At 69.1% G+C, this 13,576-nt stretch overlaps 1 protein-coding gene across 1 annotated transcript; it reads left to right on the top strand.

Moving 5' to 3' along the window:
- Window positions 1–2,021: 2,021 nt before the first annotated feature.
- NOS3 (nitric oxide synthase 3) lies at window positions 2,022–13,544 on the top strand. The gene is made up of 26 exons (XM_069006121.1): window positions 2,022–2,158; window positions 3,223–3,325; window positions 3,600–3,748; window positions 4,303–4,465; window positions 4,936–5,027; window positions 5,109–5,250; window positions 5,488–5,627; window positions 6,056–6,230; window positions 6,586–6,687; window positions 6,812–7,006; window positions 7,536–7,609; window positions 7,705–7,849; window positions 8,003–8,107; window positions 8,295–8,362; window positions 8,448–8,564; window positions 9,058–9,232; window positions 9,362–9,491; window positions 10,030–10,108; window positions 10,456–10,643; window positions 10,937–11,115; window positions 11,387–11,597; window positions 11,821–11,908; window positions 12,084–12,205; window positions 12,634–12,782; window positions 13,066–13,260; window positions 13,350–13,544. Exons 1-26 carry the CDS (start codon window positions 2,022–2,024, stop codon window positions 13,470–13,472), a joined length of 3,546 nt encoding a protein of 1,181 aa, XP_068862222.1. The 3' UTR covers window positions 13,473–13,544.
- The last annotated feature ends 32 nt before the right edge of the window (window positions 13,545–13,576 follow it).

Genomic DNA, 13,576 nt, shown 5'->3' with positions numbered 1-13,576 from the left:
GATCCCGACACTGCTCTGGATGCTCCCGGTCTCTGTCCCAGGTGCTGAAAACGGGGCCGGCCCCGGCACGGCCCCGCCGCGGGGCCGCGACCGCAGGGACACACCGGAGTGACCGGACCCGAATGGACCAACCGGACCCGAACGGCCCCGAATAGACGGACCGAACCAACTGGTTTGATCGGACTGACTTGACCAACCAGACCCGACCAGATCTGACCAGTCCCGACCAGACCGACTGGACAGACCGGCTGCGACGGGCTTTGAATGGCCTCGAATGAACCCGAACGGACCCAAACGGGCGTGACTGGACCTGAAAGGATCGACTGGGCCCGACCGGACCCAAATGGACTGACCGGACATAAATGGATTGATCTGACTGACCAGATCGACCAGACGTGAATGGACAGACCAGACGAACCGGAGCTCAGCCGAGCCGGGCGGGGGGGACTGTGGGGTACGGGACGGCCGTGGGGCGGGGGGGCTGTGGGGCTGGAGGAGGCCGTGGGGAAGGGGAGGTGATGGATTTGGGGGGGCTGGGAGGCGGGGGGATGTGGGTGGGGGGCTGTGGCGTTGGGGGGGCTGAGAGGGCGGGGGGGTCGAGCTCTGACTCTCAGCAGCCCCCGCCTGTCCCGCGGCCGAGCCCCGTCCCCCCGGGCAGGGCAGCCAATCGGGTGGGCGCTCTGTCGTGACGGACAGGCCGCCCCCGCCCCACGGCGCGTGGGGGCGGGGGCAGGGAACACCCCGGGGCTGGGGCGGCAACCCGGGACCCCCGAGACGGGGTGATCGAACCCCACTCCGTGTCCCCCGGGGGTCCCTGCGGCACCCCCGCCCGGCTCTGCCCCCCCACGCCATGCCTCGGTCCCGCCCCGCGCCTCCCGGTTCCCCCCGCCCCGCTCTCCCCCCGCAGGAAGGAACCGCCGAGCCGGCACCGGGCGCGGTTTCCCGTCGCTGCGTGAGCTGCGGGCTGAGCCCCACCTCGAACCTCCGGAGGGACCCACCCACCGGCACCGGGGGGACCCCGCACCCCCCCGCCACCCCCCCGCACCCCAACAGCACCCTCGCCCCGGCCTTCCCCCCCCACCGCGACCCCCGCCCCACTCCGGGGTTACCGTAGGACCCTCCCCGCCGACAGCTGGGGTGAACCCCCCCAACCCACGCGGCTTCCCAGGGTGCCCCCCGGGGACGATCGGGGGTGCACTCCCCCCTGCATAGTCCCCCCCCAGGGGTGCTCACCCGGGGGTCCCCGGGAGCGCCCAGCACATCAATGGCAGGAACTGGGTGGAAGCGGCGGGAAATGGGGAGGGGGGGGGTCCCGCCGGACATCCGCCCCACGGCTGGGGGGCTGGGAGGGGTCCGGGAGCCCCCTGGAGCACCCAACTGCCCAGTGCAAAGGCGGGAGGGGCCACAGTGTCCTGTGGCCGGGATGGGGGACCCTGCCACCACGGCGGCCTCCTGAGTGCTGTGTGTCCCCCATGGGTGCTGTGCCCTCCCTCTGGGTGCCATCGCTGCGTCCCCAGGGTGCCATGTCCACCCCAGTGCCATGTGTATGTTCCCCCGGCGCCATGTGCGTCCCCCCAGTTTCATGTCCCCCGTGGGTGCCATGTCCCCTTCAGTGCTGTGTCCCCCCCGGGTGCCAGCTGTCCTCCCTCGGGGTGCCATGCATGCCCCCCAGTGCCATATATCCCCCCCAGTGCCATGTTCCCCCCCGTGCTGTGCCCCACCCGTGTGTCATGTGTGTTTCCAAGTCCCCCCAAGGGCCATGTCCCTGCCATGAGTGTCGTGTCCCCCTCTCTGGATGCCATCGCTCCCTCCCCATGGCCACGTGCCAGGGGGCCGGGGGTCACATTGGGTTCGACGCCCCCCGGTGGGGTCCCCGGTGTGTCCCACGCCGCATGGCGGTGGCAGTGACGGTGGAGGTGGCGGTGCCCATTGTGCACGGGGCGGGGGCGTCGCGGCCTCGTCACCACTTCCCCGGGCTGTAGGAAGCGGGAAGCGGCCGCTCCCGGCTCAGTGGGGCCGCGATGGGGAACCTGCCGGGGGTCCTGCCCGGAGCCCCCCGCGCCTGCCCCGGCCTCGGCCTCTGCTCGCGCCCGCGCGGCCCCGCGCCCGAGGACCCCCCTGTCACCGCTGCCTCCGCCGCTGTCACCGAGCCCCCCAAGTAGGTGCCCAGGTGGGATGGACGGGGTGGGATACGGAGGAATGGGGTGGAAAGGACGGACAGGGCACCGGGGCACCGGCGCTCACCTGCCGCAGCTCCGACCCTCGACGGGGACCCCCTCCTCCCTCACGGGGACGTTCGCACATGCCTGGAGCCCACCGGAGACACGTCCCCACCGTGGAGGTGTCCCCGCCGTGGAGGCGTCCCTGCCGGGGTGGCTCGCATGGGTCACTGGGGCAGAACACGGAGCCCGCCGGCAGCAGAGCCCTGTGCGCATTGCCCGTGGCGTCGCGAGAGTGTCTCCTGTCCCACGGCGTGGCCCCAGCAGCCCATGGGACCCCCGGGGGTGCGCTGGGGTGAGCGGGATCTGGGGGCACATATGGGGACATATGGGGAGGGGCGTATGGGGTCCGGTGGGGATGGAGGTGTAGGAACCCCCCAGCTCGGAGGAGACGGGGACGGGAGGGGGGTGTGTCCACCCCCCTCGGTGGCCCGGAGCCCGGTCTGACTCATGGCCATTGTTCACACTCACACGAGGGCCAGGAACGCGCCGCGCCCCCTCCATCCTCTGACCCCTCAACTTTTGACCCCTCCAACTCAGCCCTCCATATCGTGATCTCCCATTCCCTGACTTCCCAGCTCAGCTCCCCATCCCCTATTTCCCCTGCATCCCCTGATCCCCCCCAGTCTCTGCCCCCCCAGTTCAGCACCCCCATCCTTTGAGCCTCCTCACCCCCTGCCCTCCATTCCTTGCCACGCCCCATCCCCACGAAGTTGACCCGAGGGCTCGAGTCCCCCCCCCACCCCCCCCGCCTCCAGCACCAGAAGTCCCCGGGCCTCCCCCACTGCCCCCGCCACAGCCCACCCACTGCTCCCCTCCACCCAGTGCTCTCCTGTCGCCGTCCCCTCAGACAGGTCCCCGCACCCCGAGGCGGTCCCGGTGTCAGAGCCGCGGGAGCAAGTGCGGGGGAGGTGGATGGGTTTCTCCCCAAGTCCCCCGAGACCCCCGGCTGGGCCCCACCCCGCCCGGACAGGGCTCAGGGGTGTCCCGTGTCACCCTCCAGCCCTGCGCCCTCCTCCCCGGCGGAGCCCCCCCGCTTCGCCCGCCTGAAGAACTGGGAGACGGGGAGCATCAGCTACGACACGCTCTGCGCGACTGCGGGGCAGGTCTGGGGGGCACGGGAATGGGGTGTGGGGCTGGCGGGGTGAGAAGAGAGGGCGCAGGGATAGCGGCAGAGGGCTGGGGGTGCAGGCTGGACCTGCATATTGGGGGGCTGCAGGATAGGAGGCACATGGGGGCGCAAAGTCAGGGGGCGGGGCTGGGGGTGCAGGTTTGGGGGGTGCCGGGGTGACAGGCACAGACGGGGCGGTGTGGAAGGGGATACAGGGACCGGGACGTCTGTCCCGGCGATCTGGGCAGCTCACCTGCTCACCCCCCCAGGAGCTGCCCTGCTCGGGGCAGCGCTGTCTGGGGTCCCTGGTGCTGCCGCGGCCGCTGCCCGCCCCCACTCCCGAGGGGACGCGACCGCCCGAGGAGCTGCTGGAGCTGGCCCGGGACTTCATCACCCAGTACTACGTGTCCCTGCGGCGGTGAGCGGGAACGGGACCCCCACAACAGACATGGGCACCCCCACAGCGGGCATGGGCACCTCGCGGCCCCGGGGCACCCACAGCCCAGCCCTGGCCCTGGCCCGGGCACCCCATGGCCCCATTTCCACCCCAGAGCACCCCACTGCCTCGCCCTCCCCTGCACCAAGGCACCCCACAGCCCCAGGGCACCCCATAGGCCCGCCCCTGCCCAAAATACCTCTATATCCCTATCCCTTTCCTGAGACACCCCAAAAACCCACCCCTGCCCCAAAGTACCCCCAGCCCCATCCCTGCCCAGAGCACTCCACATCCCCATCTGCATGCCAGGGTACCCCCATAGCTCCAGACATGCCCTGAGGTGCCCCATATCCTCACCCTTGTCCCAAAGCACACCCATATCCCCATCCCTGCCCTGGGACATCCCATATCCCCATCCCTGCCCCAGAGCACCCCGCACCCCTGTACCTGCTGGGCCCCCGCCCCCGGGGCTGCCAGTGTTTGGTGGTGCTGGGGAGTGGTCCCAGTGTCCGTGGATGCTGAGGGTCCTCCTGCAGGGAGAACTCCCCGGCACACACGCAGCGGCTGAGGGAGGTGGCCACCGACATCGCGGCTTCGGGCTCGTACCGGCTGCGGGAGCCCGAGCTGGCGTTCGGGGCCAAGCAGGCCTGGCGGAACGCGGCGCGCTGCGTCGGCCGCATCCAGTGGAACAAACTCCAGGTGCGGCCCCACCCGCGGGACCCTCACCCACCACAGCCCACGGGGACACCAACACGGGAAGACCTCAAACTCCTGGGGACACCAAACCACAGGGACCCCAACTCCCCGCACAGGAACCCCACCCCATCTCACGGGGACCCACTGGGACCAACCCCCCATGGTTACCCCATGCCACGGGGACCCTCACACCATGTCCTGTGTGCTGCGGTGACCTCCACCCTACAGAGTCCCTGCCTTGCACCTGTTTCACGGGGACCCCCACCCCAGGGGGGCCCTGACTCTCTGGAACCCCTGTACTACGGGGACCCTGGTTCCGCAGGGAACTCCCGCCCCAACAAAGACCCCAGGCCACCCCCGCCCCATGGGGACCCCTGTCCCAAGGGACCCCCTGGCCTGCAGATTCCCCAGGGGGACTCCCACCCCACCTGGCCCGCAGGGGCCCCCCACACCCCACCCTGTTCCTCCCGCAGGTATTTGATGCCCGGGACTGCGCGGGGCTGGGGGAGATGTTCAGCCTTCTCTGCTCCCACATCCAGTTCGCCACCAACCGCGGCAACATCCGGTGAGAATCCCCCCGGCCCCCCCTGACCCCCGCGGCTGCAGGGTGTCCTGACGGCCCTCCCCGGCCTCCCCCTCCCCCCAGGTCCGCCATCACCATCTTCCCCCCGCGGGCTCCCGGACGCGGCGATTTCCGCATCTGGAACCCGCAGCTGATCCGCTACGCGGGGTATCGGCAGCCCGACGGCTCCGTGCGAGGCGACCCTGCCAATGTGGACATCACCGAGGTGGGGGAACCCCTGCGCCCCCAGGCCCCCCTCACCACCTCTCCATCCCTCCTCTATCCCCTCTCCATCCCCACCTCAATCTTCCCTCCATGCCGCCCTCTGTCCCCACTTTATCTCTCCTCCATCCCCCTCCTCATCCTAATCCATCCCCCTCTCAACACATCTCCCCTCCATTCCCCCAATCCCTGCGCCCCCAAACACCTCCTGGTGGCCCTCCCTGACGCTTTCCCCTCCCAGCTCTGCATCCAACACGGCTGGACCCCCGGGGGGGGCCGCTTCGATGTGCTGCCGCTGCTGCTGCAGAGCCCCGACGAGTCCCCTGAGCTCTTCCCGCTCCCCCCGGAGCTGGTCCTCGAGGTGCCGCTGCAGCACCCCACGTGAGTGGGGCTGTGACCCCCCGGAATCCCTCCGGCCGCGGGACTCTCCCAGTGCCCTGGGCTGAAGTCCCACGGGGTCACCTCTGGGGAGGGGATGGAGGTTGGGGAACCCCGCTGGGAACATGGGGCAGACATGGGTCTGATCCCATCCTTGATGGATACTGGGGTGCTGGGCTCGTCCTTGGCTGGGATACTGGGATGCTGTCCCCTTCCCCGGCTGGGATACGGGGTTGTTGACTCCCTCCCGGGCTGGAATCCGGACTACTGGGATGCTGATCCTCTCCCTGACTGAGCTATTGGTGTGCTGACCACCTCTCTGGGTGGGATACTGGGACACAGGTGGGATTGGGGTTGGGTGCCCACACCGGGGGCCGTGGGGCCGGTGTGGGTCTGTGAGGGTACACCCACAGCCCTTCCATGCCCCCCAGGCTGGAGTGGTTCTCGGAGCTGGGGCTGCGCTGGCACGCGCTGCCGGCCGTGGCCAACCTGCTGCTGGAGATTGGGGGTCTCGAGTTCCCCGCGGCGCCGTTCAATGGTTGGTACATGGGCACCGAGATCGGCTCCCGGAACCTCTGCGACCGCCACCGCTACAACGTGCTGCCTGTGAGCCCCTGGCCCCCCGGGACCCCACAGGGACAGCCCTGGCACTCCACTGCAGTCCCCCCAGCATCCCTCCTGGGAGCCCCCTGGTACTCCCCAAGGTTTCCACACTGGACCCCCCCGGAACCCCCCAGGGACCCCCACTGGGACCACTCTGGGACCCCTTTCAGGCTCATCCAGGGACCCTCACCAGATCCCCCCTGGGACTCCCACCAGGACCATGCTTGGGTCACCCCCAGGACCTCCCCCAGGAGCCCTCTGGTACCCCGAACAGGACACAGCTAGGACCCCATCCGGGACCCCTCGGGGACCGCCTGGCTGACCCCCTGGCCAACCCTGCCTTGCTGACCCCCCACAGGAGGTGGCCCAGCGCATGGGGCTGGACACAGGGACAAGCTCATCCCTCTGGAAGGACCGGGCAGCCGTGGAGGTGAACGTGGCCGTGCTGCACAGCTTCCAGGTGGGACCCCTTCTGGGCCCCCCACTGCTGGGAGCCCCACACTGCTGGGCCACAGGAACCCTACATCCCTGCGCCCCCCATCCCCATAAATGGCCCAAGTCCCATTGCCCCCCTGTCCCCGCAGGTGGCCCAGGTGACCATCGTGGACCACCATGCAGCCACCGAGTCCTTCATGAAGCACCTGGCGGCAGAGGGGCGGGCGCGGGGCGGGTGCCCTGCGGACTGGGCCTGGATCGTGCCCCCCCTCTCGGGCAGTCTCACACCTGTCTTCCACCAGGAGATGGTCAACTACCACCTGAGCCCCACCTTCCGCTACCAGGTGGGACCCCTGCCCCACACATCCAGCCCCATGGCTCCCCAGCCCCTCTGCCCCCCTCCCAGGGCTGGAGGTGCCAGAAGCAGCAGCTGGCGCTGCAGCCCCAGGTCACTGAGGCCCTCGGTCAGCTGGCACTGACCCCCTTGGACCCCCGAGGACTTTCTGGGACTCCCCCAGGCACCGCAGATCCCTGCGGAACCCCCAACCCTCTGCATCACCCTCCACCGGCATCTACCCCATGGCTGCCCCCGGGACACCCCACAGCCTCCCCTGAGCACCCTCTGGGACACCCCCAGCACCCAGCTGAGGGTCTCCCTCAGCCCCTTTGGGAGTCCTCCAGCCCCCCTCGAGCCCCCATGACCCCCAGTTCACTTTCTGGTACCAGGTGGGTCCAGCCCCAGACCCCCAACAACTCTTCCCCACAGCCACCCTCCTCCTGTTCCCCAATCCCACAGACCCCCAACCCCTCTGCCTCACAACTCCCCCCCCCATGGCCCCTCTGCCCCACAACCGCCCCCCTCGCGCCCCACAGCCGGACGCCTGGAAGGTTTACGTGTCCAAAGGCACCACTGTCACCCGGAGAAAGACCTTCAAGGAAGTGGCCAAGTAGGTGAACCCCATGATCCTGGGGATCCCCTGGGAGTTCTGGGGTCCCCTGGGAATCCCATGCTGATCCCATGGTGGCCCTGGGGATCCCACAGCGCTGTCAAGATCTCGGCCAAGCTCATGGGACACGTGATGGCGCGACGGGTCAAGGCCACCATCCTCTATGCCACGGAGACTGGGAAATCACGGACTTATGCTTGGAATCTGTGCCAGCTCTTCCGACGGGCGTTTGATCCCAAGGTTTGGAGGAAAAAGGGGGAGAACTGGGACAGCTCCCCTCACCCACCTCCCCCCACGGGGCCAAAGGCCAAATGCCCTGTGGCGGGGGTTTGGGTGAGGGGAGGCGCTGGGTGCGGCTCCGTGAAGGGATCCTAATCCTGGGATTCCATGAAGGTGCTGTGCATGGATGAGTATGATGTGGTGGCCCTGGAGCATGAGACCCTGGTCTTGGTGGTCACCAGCACATTTGGGAATGGGGACCCTCCAGAATGTGCTGAGGTAGGGATGGGATGAGAGGAGGATGCAATGGGGATGGGATAAGATGGGATAAGATGGGATGGGATAAGGAGGGGGATAAAGATGAAGTTGGGGTTGGAGATGGGATGGGGGTGAGATGGACATGGGAGGAGATGGGATGAGGACGGGGTGGGGATGGGATGTGGGGGTGACATTCTGCCCCCCACAGAGCTTCTCCAAGGCACTGATGGAGATGACATCACCCTACACTGGCACCTCCCAGGCGGAGCCGCCCATGTGAGCACCCCGGGGGTCCTGGGGGGTCTCCACTGGGGCCGGGGCAGGATCCCCCCTCACCCCCCTCACCTTCCTAACCCCCCAGGAGCTACAAGCTGCGGTTCAACAGCGTCTCCCAGTCCGACCAGCTTGTGTCCTCCTGGAAGAAGAAGCGGCGGCAGCTGAGCAACACAGACAGTGCGGGAACCTTGGGAGCCCTGCGGTACCGAGGCCACGGGGATGGGCATGGGCACAGGGACAGGGCAAGGCCACGGGGTTGGGCACGGGACGGGCATGGGCACAGGGACAGGGCATGGCCATGGGGATGGGCATGGAATGGGCATGGGGTGGGTACTGGGATGAGGTCCTCAGCCTGGGCATGTTGGAGTCCTGTGGTACTGAGGCCACATGGATGGGCATGGTCATGGCCGTGGGAACAGGGATGGGGTGGGGTCCTTGGCCTGGGCACACTGCCCTGCTGGGGCTTGGGGCTCACACCGGCACTGGCAGCTCCAGCCCCGGCTGCCCTGCAGATGTGGGAGGGGCAGGAGCTGCCCCCGAGGTCCCCAACCCTGACCCCCTCATGTAATGGCCTGACCCCTCTGGCTTTGGGGACCCCCCCACACTGCATCCCCCCCCGGTTGGTGGTGTTCAGATCGGGGTCCTGGGCATACCCCCACATTCCTGGGAACCCTCACCCCCCATTCTCCCCCCAGGTTCGCGGTGTTCGGGTTGGGGTCCCGGGCGTACCCCCACTTCTGTGCCTTTGCGCGGGCCGTGGACACGCGGCTGGAGGAGCTGGGGGGGGAGCGGGTGCTGCCCCTGGGCGAGGGCGACGAGCTGTGCGCCCAGGAGGAGTCATTCCGCACCTGGGCACGCCAGGTGTTCCAGGTACGGGACTGGGGGACCTCAGGATCCGTTCTGCACGTGGGCACGCCTGGTCTGCCAGGTCCGAGGGTTGGGGGGCACCCACAGGCCCCCCCTGCTCGGCACCCACTGCCCCTTCCCCCGTACCCCCAGGCTGCCTGCGAGACCTTCTGCGTGGGGGACGGCGCGGCGGGCGCCGAGGAGCTGTTCGCCCCGCCCCAGGGCTGGAAGCGCCAGAGGCACCGGCTGGTGCCACAGCCCCAGGCCACCGAGACTCTGGCCGGTACCGACTCCTCCGGGATCCCCCCCCCCCCCCCGACCCCTGCGGGACCTCCCTGTGCCACCCCGCACCTGTCACCGGCATCTGCCCCGTGTCCCCCGGGACACCCCATAGCACCCCCCGAGCATCCTGGGGGATCCCCTCGCACCCCATAGCTCTGGGAGGCCACCTCCCAGACACCCCCCCAGGGACTCGTCCAGCCCCCTCATGACCTCCCCAAGACTCTTTGGTTCCCCCCAGCCCTCCTGTCACTCCATGAGTCCCCAGCCCCCGTGCTCCTCCGTGTCCCCCCAAATCCCTGCTCCTCCCCAGCCCCTCCGTGCCCCCTCATGACCATCTAGTCCCTCCAGTCCCCCTATGACCCCTCAGCCCCCCATGTCCCCCAGCCCTACATGTATCCCTGTGTCCCCATGTGTCCCCAGCCTCCCGTGTCCTCCTACAACCACCCGTGACCACCAGCCTCCCGTGCTTCCCTAATCCTCCGTACCCTCCCATGCATTTCGTGTCCCCACTTCCTCCATGACCCCCCCGCGCCCCCCAGGACTGTCCCAGCTGCACAAGCGCCAGGTGTTCCGCTGCTCGGTGCTGTCTGTGGAGAACCTGCAGAGTGAGGAGTCCAGGTGAGATCCCCCCGCGCAGGGACCCCCACCTCTCACCCCACCCAACTCCCGGGATCTCCCGTTCCCCTCCACTCCCGGCACTCCGGGGTCCCCCCATCCCCTGGACACCCCCCCACTGCCGGGATCCCCGGGACCGCTTTCCCCCCCATCCCGTGCCTGCCCCGCCTCGTCCCCCGCTGACCCCTCCTGCACCCCGCTGACCCCTCGCCCCTCCCGTCATTCCAGGTCCCCCTCACCGCTGCCCCTCCCGCACCATGGGACCCTCCACCCCCGCTGTCCCCCTTGCACCCCAAAAGCCCAGACCCCCGTTCCCCCAGTCCCCCCCGCTGACCCCCCGTGCTCCCCAGCCGGCAGACGCTGCTGGTGCGGGTGGGCTGCGCAGAGCAGGGGGGGCTGCGGCACCTGCCCGGGGACCACCTAGGCGTGTTCCCCGCCAACCGCGAGGAGCTGGTGCGGGGGGTCCTGGAGCGCGTGGAGGACCCGCCGCCCCCCGAGCAGCCCCTGGGGATGGAGAGCCGCGACGGGGACCCCGCCGGTACGGAGGGGGCACGGGGAGGACTGGGGGAGAACCTGCCGAGAACCACGAGGGGGGACGGGGGCCAGTGTGGGGGGACCCTTCGGTACCGGAAGGGGACAGGAGGGGGTCCCGCCGCTACGGACCGGGGAAAGATAGGGAGGGGCTGAGACTTGGGAAGAGAAAGAGGAAGGGGCTGGGGAAGGGAATGGGAAGGGGCTCGGACTTGGGTGGATGGGAAGAAGAAGGAAAAGAGGAAGGGCCTTGGGAAGGGCACAGGACAGAAGTGAGCGCCCCGATCCCCCCATCCCCAGGCGGGTCCACCCCCGGGCCGCGCTGGGTGCCGCAGGCCCGGCTGCCCCCCTGCACCCTGGCCCAGGCTCTCACCTTCTACCTGGACGTGGCGGCCCCCCCAACCCCCCAGTTCCTGCAGCTCCTGGGCTCGCTGGCCCGGGACCCCGCGGAGAGGGAGCGGCTCCAGCGCCTGGCGCAGGTGAGGGGGGTGGGGGGTCACCACCCGGAGAGGGGCGGGGGGTACTGGGGTACTGGGGTGCTGGGATGCTGACCCCCCCCCCCCCCCCCCCCCGTACTGGGATACCGGTTACCTCTCAGTCTGGATACCGGGATGCTGATCCCGTCCCTCACCGGATACTGGGATGCTCCCCCACGCCGGGTGGGTGCTGATCCCCTTGGTCGGGTGCCAGGCACGGGGGGGCCCGGGGGCCGGGTGTGGGATCCCCGCTGTTCCAGCCTTGTGCCCGCAGGACGCTCGGCTGTACGAGGAGTGGAAGTGGTTCCGGTGCCCGACGCTGCCGGAGGTGCTGGCCGAGTTCCCGTCCGTGGCTCTGCCGGCCGCGCTGCTGCTCTCCCAGCTCCCGCTGCTCCAGCCCCGCTACTACTCCATCAGCTCCGCGCCCGGCGCCCACCCGGGCGAGATCCACCTCACCGTGGCCGTCGTCACCTACCACAGCGAGAGTGAGCGGGGGCAGGGGCGGGGCCGGGCGTGGTCGGGCACCTCCAGGGCACCTTCAGGATTTCCAGCATTTCTCCAGTGTCCCCAGAGCATCTTCAGGTCCCCCCATCCTCCAGCCCTGCCCGGGCACAGAGGAGTCGCCAGTCCCTGCGGGAGGCTCTGTGAGGGGCTGCTTTTGGGGGTGCCACCTGCCGCACCCCCACCAGCCCCCTCTGGTCCCCACAGACGGGCAGGGTCCCCTCCACTACGGCGTCTGCTCCACGTGGCTGGCGCGGCTGCAGCCTGGGGACACAGTGCCAGCCTTCATCCGGGGGTAAGGGATCACCTGTCCTCCCGCATGTGTTCCCCGCCTGCCATCCCTCTCTGTCCTCCTCAGATGCTCCCCTACACGTCCCCTGCCTACCCCTATTCCCCCCAACCTACCCCCCGCCTGCCCCGCCCCATTTCCCGACAGCTCAAGGGCCCCCAGTGACCCCCGACTGCTGCAGGGCCCCCTCGTTCCGGCTGCCGCCCGCCCCTGACACCCCCTGCATCCTCGTGGGCCCCGGCACCGGTGTCGCGCCCTTCCGCAGCTTCTGGCAGCACCGGCTGCACCTGCTGCGCGCCGGAGGTGGGGACAGGGGACGGGGCTGGGGACATGGGGACACGGGGGACTAGGGATGGGGAGCAGGAGCGATGGGGGGCCAGGGACAGGGGGATGGGGAAACAGTGACATGGGGATAGGGACCTGGGGACAGGTGGTTGGGAGGATCTGGGGACGGGGACTGGGAGCTGGGGATGGGAGGGATGCAGGGGTGTGGGGCATATGGGGACATGGGCACAGGGACACAAGAACATGGTGGCACTGGGAGGCAGGACAAGAGACATGGGGACAGTGAGCAAGGGGTTGGGGACATGGGGACATGGGGAAGGGATGGAGACTGGAGACGTGGGGACATGGGGATGGAGAGATGTGGGGAAGGGGGGGCTGCAGGAGAGGGGTGAGCGGGGCTCTAGGGACGTGGAGTGTGGGGACACGAGGACATTGTACCCCTGCAGGTGGCCCCCTGGGCCCCATGGTGCTGGTGTTCGGGTGCCGCTCATCTGCCCTGGACCACATTTACCGAGAGGAGATGGAGGAGGCGCGGGAGCAGGGGGCCCTCAGCCAGGTGCTCACGGCCTTCTCCCGTGAGCCCGGGACCCCCAAGGTGTGACGGGGACAGGGGCGGGATGGGGATGGGGACTGAGACCGGGATGGGATGGAGACAGACTGGGATGGGCTTGGAGCTGGGGAGGGAGGTATGATGGGGACAAGGACAAGGTGAGGATGGAAATGAAGGGGACAGGGATTAGTGGGGGACACTAAGCCAGCGATGGAGGTGAGGGGCTGGGGACACGGACAGGGACAGCACACAAAGGATCAGGGCAAGGATGGGAACGTGGGGACAGGTTGGGTGGGTGCAGGATGCCATCGTCCCTGTGTGTCCCCAGACGTACGTGCAGGACGTGCTGCGGGCGCAGCTGGCGGCCGAGGTGCACCAGGTGCTCTGCCAGCACGGGGGCCACATGTACGTGTGCGGGGACGTCACCATGGCCACCGAGGTGCTGCAGACCGTGCAGCACATCCTGGCCCAGGAAGGCAACATGACACTGGGGCAGGCGGGGGACGTCATCAGCGAGCTGAGGGTAAGGGCTCGGACACGGGGACACCACAGGGGACACACCTGTGGACACCACGGGGAACATCAGCCCCGGCACTGACACCTGTCCCGCAGGACAAGAACCGCTACCACGAGGACATCTTCGGGCTGACGTTCCGCACGCAGGAGGTGGCCCTGCGCATCCGCAGCCAGTCCTTCTCCCTGCAGGAGCGGCGCCCGCCGGGCCCGGCGCCCTGAGCGCGGGGACACGGGGGTCCCTGTGGCTGCGCCCCCATCCCGCCACCCCCCAGTAAAGGTTTAGTTTTGATACCCCCGGCCCCACACTTCGGCTCCCGCGGTGG

This window comes from Aphelocoma coerulescens, chromosome 2 (genome assembly GCF_041296385.1).
Source record: "Aphelocoma coerulescens isolate FSJ_1873_10779 chromosome 2, UR_Acoe_1.0, whole genome shotgun sequence".
NCBI classification, from domain to species: domain Eukaryota; kingdom Metazoa; phylum Chordata; class Aves; order Passeriformes; family Corvidae; genus Aphelocoma; species Aphelocoma coerulescens.
This window is presented reverse-complemented; position numbering and strand designations above follow the sequence as displayed.